Source organism: Papilio polytes, unplaced genomic scaffold (genome assembly GCF_000836215.1).
Source record: "Papilio polytes unplaced genomic scaffold, Ppol_1.0 DF824047.1, whole genome shotgun sequence".
NCBI lineage: Eukaryota > Metazoa > Arthropoda > Insecta > Lepidoptera > Papilionidae > Papilio > Papilio polytes.
Window position 1 is genome coordinate 4,270,433 of NW_013525157.1, and position 7,209 is coordinate 4,277,641.

Here is a 7,209-nt window from a genome sequence, read left to right on the forward strand (position 1 = left end):
GCCTTGCCTCGCCTGCCTCGCTGCCTCGTCTGCCTCGTTTCATGCCAGATATTTCGAGTGTTGCTTCTAGCACCTATGAATTTATCTAGTCTTAGGCTGAGTATTCGCCCGGTGCAGTCGCCTGCATTGTGGAACAGAGCCTTCAAAACACGACACAACGCGACGCGACACTAGCTTAAAATACGTAACAAAAGCGCCGGGTTCGAGTTTGCTGGAATAATATTTTTAACTTTTCAGTAACAATATATTTTTACCGTTTATTTAAAGATAAATTTATCTTAACTTTTAAAAGCTTGTTGTTTCTATTTTCTCTACGTATTTACCCTATATTGTAATTGGACCCAGGATTGTATTATCTGCATTGTAAGTGTACAACTTCTTAATATATTTTATTTATAATATTTATTACCCTTTTTATATATACCAACCAAACGCCCCAACATCGCTTCAGCGACAAATACATTCAAAAATATCTAAGGTAATTCCCTGGTGAAACAGGTTACTATTTCCCACTGCTTCAATATCGGGTCTAGCATACCTTTCTAACTTCCATTAATGCTCCCACTTCATCATCTATAACCTATTAATATTGAGGTCTTACCTTATTTTATTCCATCTAAATAATCTACATAAATACGTTTTGACACTTAGACTATGACTATCTATTATTAGGTTATTTGAATATTCAACTGGTACACGAAGAAAATTATCCCTTCATTTTTAATAAGAAACATAATCTCAAAGTTTCTTAACCCACTTCAACCAATTTAGTTTCCAATTACTTTCTAATGCAGATAAAAGAAGAGAGAGAATATTTTGCACACAATTCGGAGTCGTTGTAAAAATCCATTTTTAAATGAAAACTAGTGCGAAAGCGTTTAAAAATATATAAAGTTAGTACGGTTAAAGCTTCAGCAGGCTGCCTATTGTATCGGCGTGGAGGGTCCTACAGACAAAAGACCTGTGACGTTGACAGGTCTAGAGGAACATTGTCCCTTTCCGAGTCATGTCAACGCCGTCCAATTGACTTTTGATATATTCAAATAAATTGTACTATCGACTTTAAAGCATCATCTAATTGTTAAACATTAATGAATAAAAAGGTTAAATAAAAAGAAAGTTTTAATAGCATTCATAAGTTATTTTGAATATCCATTAAAAATTTGTCCGTTATCTAGGACCGAATACGTCAGGACAAGAACGGCGCGAATTGAAAATAGCAACAAAGTGCAATACGTTGCTCCAGTCACGGGCAATTAATAAAATGAAAACTATTTTCAAAATTTGTGCAAACTCTGTGTATAACATGTTCTCTAAAAATACACCACTATACCAGAAAATCGATAATAGAATCCTATTCTTGTACAAGAATGACAATTTATGCGATTTTATTAATGCTTAGTATTGCTATTATCAATGAAAGTATTATAAAACCATATGTAACATTTTTAATATTACATTTACAAGTAGACCGCGTCACAAGTATATCTTTATGACTTAGAAAAGTTGGAATAAAAAGTTAAAATTGCCAGCCCATGTTGAAACCTTTTATGAACATGTTTAATATAAGGTTTTTTCATATAATTTTGCGTTAATTTGAGTTAAGGAACATTGTTAAATGCATAATGTATTAAGAAAGCTTATTATTAAAGAATATCAGAAATAAAGTCTTAATTTGTTTTTTAACTTGGTTCATATTCATTACGTGCTAAGTACTCACTCGTACACAGCTCATTAGCAACACTACAATGTATTTAACCGGTTCTTTGGGTACTTTGTTAATTTTTTGTAAAACAAAATGTATAGGTAAGCTTGCCGCTAATATTTTTTTTTCTAAGAAATTATCAAATACTATGTAGTCAATTATACTGTTATAAAATGAAACAGCTTACTAAAGTGGAACAAACACTATGTAATTTTTTAATTATTACAATTTACATTTGGTCCTAATTACTTTTTTTATTTAGCATCTGGTTTATTCTAATAAATAGGACAAATTGGATAGTCAGCTTCCTTCTATCTCTAGTTTATTTTAATGTATATAAGACATACCTGTCGAAGCTTGGCTTGCAAAATTTATTTCCGAAGGTAGATCATATACACGGTAATTTATCATTGTGGGCGTGCGTATGTCGGTGATATTGAAATAACAATCGCGTAATATCACAAATAGACTCTTTCAATCTCTAGTAAATACTGCACAACACGATGTAATCAGATTTCAAACATTAATAGAGATTAACCAATTGACTTTATACGTACGCACAACCAAAGCGCATTCCACCATTCAATGAGAACTATCATCTGTCATTCAATAGCCACCTTGATCCGTTCAAAAACTCAAATTACAATACCAACTGAAAACAATTTCAAAATTGCCAGCACTCAAAATTATTATTTGCTAGTATCTTTAATGGTTCAAAATAACAAACATTTCGCAACGTCATACCTATAAATTAAAACCATACAACTCAAATTTCAACAGTAAGAGGCATGTTCATCAATAAATCAACACATTCTAATGTTTGTCTAACTCACACTAATGCTCCATTAAACTGTGACGTCACTTGTAGATAAATTTATGTTGCAGGTTCATAGTGAATCTCAGAACACTGCTAAGGTAGCTGTTACACACAATGAGCGAAGAGGACGCACAAGCGACTACTGGCGCAATACACGGTTGGGGCTTCACTCCTACCGGTGATCCGCCCCCAGCTTCAGTCGGCACAAATGACCCCCCAAAATCACAATGTCTGCCAGAAGCAATAACCAGGGGCTGGAAAAGAACTACACTATACGGCATTTTAGTTATATTAATGATAATTATATTTCTAAATATAGCACTAACATTATGGATAATTAGTGCATTAAGGTTAAGTATGGTAAGCTACACATCTACTTTGTATTAAACAAAATATAGTAAATATTGATTTTAAGTCAGAAATAACTTTAATTATTCCAATTTTACAAATAAATTGAATGTTAATTAAAATTAATCAATTTAATTTCAGAAAGGTATAGGTCCTATAAAGATAACAAAAGATGGGATACAACTAGATGGCCAAGCGTGGATAGTAGACAAGTTGGTGGCGTCAACAATAACATCGCCAATCGCTCAGCCTATCACTCTGCACTCATTCCGGAATTTTACCGTCCTCGTCTCGGATCCTAATCATATTGAATTAGCAAAGATGTTTATAAGTTAGTATAGCTGTTACCGTTAATTTAAGGTTCACGTTGAATTTTAGAAACAGGTGTCACTGTTCTCGATTTTTTTTAGTTAACCTTAGAATGGAACTGGTCTCAGGATCTATAGGGGCTGAACTAATAATACTCTCATAAAGTCGCTGCATATTGATAATTCCATAGCATGCATACATCCGAAAAACCCAGTCAACGGTTTCGTGAATTGCACTGCTCACACATTACTAAGATGTAATAAATTTTTATTTACAGAGAGAGATAGTATAGAATACAGTGGGAAAAAATTTGAAGTGTACGACTCTAAAGGCGGGAAGGTATTTCATGCTTCGCGTGACGAAGTACGTGTATTCGCAGAGACTTTCGCAGTCGATGGTGAAGCAGGCCTCACCGTGAATAGCGCAATACAAGCACCGCTAGTTCGTGCGCCGCCGAGCTCCAAGCTGCAGTAAGTCTAAGCCGTAAACAGAATGAAGTAAACCTTTCCTACGCAACTTTACGTTAAAGAGTTCATTTCAAAAAAATATAATGGTTTTTAAAATATATGAAATAACTCGACGATTTCTTGTCTTCTGAATTTACAAATGAAACTAAAGAAACATAGTGTTTATGTTTATTATTGATCTGTTTTATGTTTAGAACCGAGAATAATTTTATTGACCAAAAATTTAAATTATTCCTTCATCGAACGACAATAGCTTTCTATTTCCAGCAGTGCATGAAACATTGGTCTGATACAGAACGGAAACAATTTCGATTAACAGAACTGTCATTGAAAATAGAAAACAGTAAACATTCTATTCATGTCGTACAAATGTTAACAATAAACTGTAATGAAACCTCCGATACAAAACATATTAGTTCGCGGGACTGCTGACAAAAGTGACACCTCGTTTGCACGAACTTGTGCGCTGGCTGAGATAAAACAGATGTTAATACTACGTGCTCCACAACCCATCTGTTTAGTACGGCGCCGTACGCTTAATAGTTTGTTGTGCTTTATAAATTGCTCACGCCGAGTCCCGTTCATACTCCTATGTTCCAACTACATTCCATTATTTAAGCGAGTATGAAATAGTTGCTAACAATCTAACTTTGAATCATAAGAGAGATACGACTCCCAACAGTATCATCTGTTCTGTCTATAGTCAGTTCAGTTAGTAATAGTCAATATTATTTGCAGGTTGGAATCGCTAACTAGAAGATTAGATTTACGGGCACCGCAATCCATCTACCTGGAGAGCAGAGCTGGTGGCATAGATATTACTTCGCATAGTGACATTCACCTAGATTCAATTGTCGGTGCAGTAAGTGGAAAAGCGCTTTCTTAAAACTTTTAAATACATTACTCGCCATTAATATACCAATGTTATTGCCAGAATAATTCATTCTTATTTAATTATTTATTCTCCATTGATTGCAAACCTTAAAAATGTTTCTTGATATTTTCATTTCAGATACGAATCGACGCTCCAAACATCGTAATAGATAACCTAAAAATAGCAAACACAACTACCAATACTCAGAAATATAACCGGGCAAACAAAGTGTATCAACTGTGCGCCTGCGCATCGGGGAAGTTGTTCCTCGCTGCGCCTGATGCTCTTTGCGGAATACCTGAGAACGATACGGAACTATGTCGATGATGAACATCTGATATATTTACTATATAAAATAAAACAAATATATATACAAATATTTCAAGTGGCTTCGACAGCCTTGAAATGACTATTCGATTGGGAGTTGAAATATGATAGAAGGTCATAAAATGATTAAGTACATTCCCAACCAAGAAAACGGCGGATTATTCCAGAAATAACTTGTTATGGCAGCACCAACCTTGATAGCTTCAAATAGTTTTTATTTGTACTTAGACATAATTAACCGGATACCAGTTTTTGCATTTATCAATCAATAGACCTGTACAAAATACCACAATTCAAAATAAACAACGAGAAGGTTAAAAATTAGAAGATTTAATGAAGCAATATATTAATATTATTGAAAACACGATTTTATTAAGTAAGTTAAAAACTAATATAGCAAATTATATAGTGATAAAATTATAATATTTATACATACAATAAAAATACATATATCATCACGTTAACGTCCTTCAAATTTTGCACAGACGAAATAAAAATTATAACATGTTAAATGTGTTTGGTTTTAATTAATATAAGATATGCATCTACATATATCCTGCATAACCCCATTATGACAACCATGTTACCCAAAACAAGTTATTAGATAAAACGAAAACCCTTTAAATACTTGTAATTAAGAACAAACCACAAACTGTGTAAAAGAGTGGGGCTCGATGACTTCCCACTTTATGTAGATAATGCCGCAGGTGTCCGTTATGTGGCGCTTTTCGCACCGCATTCTGAACAAACTCACTTCTAAATTATCCAATGTTCATTTATTCATTAGCCTGAAAGAAGAATTGCTGTATTTTTTCCTGATGTTATATTAATCTGGCCATTTGGTATTTTCTCTTTATTAGTCGATTACCTTGTACTACAGGACGTAGGCTCAAAGGATTGATGCATTCGACCTATTGCCGCACTGACCCAGTGCACTTTGTCGGTCCTCATATTGCGTTTGGTCTATAGGTCAGAATTGGTAATACTGATCCATACATTATTGTATCCATGTTTTTGGTTCATTGCCATTTAAGTTTATTAATTCTGTACAGCTTTGCACACATTGAAAATATTTTATTTTTCTTTAATAAATTATTACCTTTGGGATGGTTACATTACAAATGTAAAAAAATAACATTTGTTTCGGGAACAAATCGGTCATAAGTGGAGAATACCTTGAATAAGTGTTCAAAAATGTGTCCCTTTTATAAGTACTCTATAAATGTTTGATAGGACTATCTCGGGAAATCTCTGACTCCATTCACAAAGGGCCTGTAGTCGAATAAAAAGCAAATCCGGTATATTATTCTACGTTATTTCCTCGCTTCCTTCGATGAGAACTTTTATTTTTATGATCGCATTTTTATCTGTAAGGCGACACACATTCACCCCATGAGAAAATCACTGTTTTAGTACTGTGTCGGTGGACCTGGTAGAATATTAATACTAGGCTTGATAAAATTATGCACCTAAAATGTAAATTAGTATTAGTAGTAGTAGACAAGAACAGAAGCTGCGATTTTCTTTTAAAAATAAAGGAAATAAATAACTTAAAAATATCAGATTTTGCAATCATGTCAGAATTAAGATTCGTAAAGATGCTCCGCGTTATACTTTAGTCAACAACAATAACAAACGTTAAATTACAAAGAATTTCGGTGAGGCAGCCACACAAAGCACGAATGAGAGCGCGTAATCAGGAGGGCTGAGATCACACCATCCCTTCGTCACCCGCCGAGCACGGTTCCTCAACAAAGCTCCTAATCAAAATTTAATACTCGTGCATAGATCAGACACTTTTTTCATTTGTCTCATATAACACCATCCGTTTAAATAAATGCATCGCTTCATCTGTAAGCAACATTTCATTTTAAATATGCATCATCAATATACTATTTAATTCTAGATTTACCAAATCAACAAATTATTCAATTTTTTTGCACATCATATTTTAAAACTTGTTTTCCAGCACAACAAAAATTCAACAGAAACTATTCCTGTGAAGCCGTTACATACAAATAATTCATTTTAAGCTGAGCCTAAATTATATTCGTATGAAATAAACGACAGTTCAGACAACGTGGCTGGATTATCGAGATATTTTCAAGCCGATAAGTGATAAGTATTTTACGAATAATGAGAAATAATATCGTAGTAAATATTAATATTCAAAATGTTGTTAACTTTTAAGTCGTTAAGAGAATGTAAAACGATTTGTTATTATTTAATATTATCAAATTGTTCAAACGTTATTTTCATACTAATTAAATTCCATCGTCACTGGCAAACGCTGCTTTTAAATTTCATAGAATACAAGCATACAAAATACAGCCTTCGAAGTTCTGTTTGGCAAACTATGTGA

General features: G+C 33.5%; 1 protein-coding gene across 1 annotated transcript in view; it reads left to right on the forward strand.

Moving 5' to 3' along the window:
• The window catches only part of LOC106100413 (delta-sarcoglycan-like), a 5,907-nt gene extending 606 nt beyond the window's left edge, over positions 1-5,301 (forward strand). Inside the window, exons 2-6 of the mRNA XM_013279250.1 lie at positions 2,591-2,882; positions 3,012-3,201; positions 3,457-3,649; positions 4,385-4,508; positions 4,659-5,301. Coding sequence (XP_013134704.1) covers positions 2,637-2,882; positions 3,012-3,201; positions 3,457-3,649; positions 4,385-4,508; positions 4,659-4,847 — 942 coding nt within the window. The 5' untranslated portion in view covers positions 2,591-2,636 and the 3' untranslated portion in view covers positions 4,848-5,301. The remainder of the gene's footprint in view (positions 1-2,590; positions 2,883-3,011; positions 3,202-3,456; positions 3,650-4,384; positions 4,509-4,658) is intronic.
• The last annotated feature ends 1,908 nt before the right edge of the window (positions 5,302-7,209 follow it).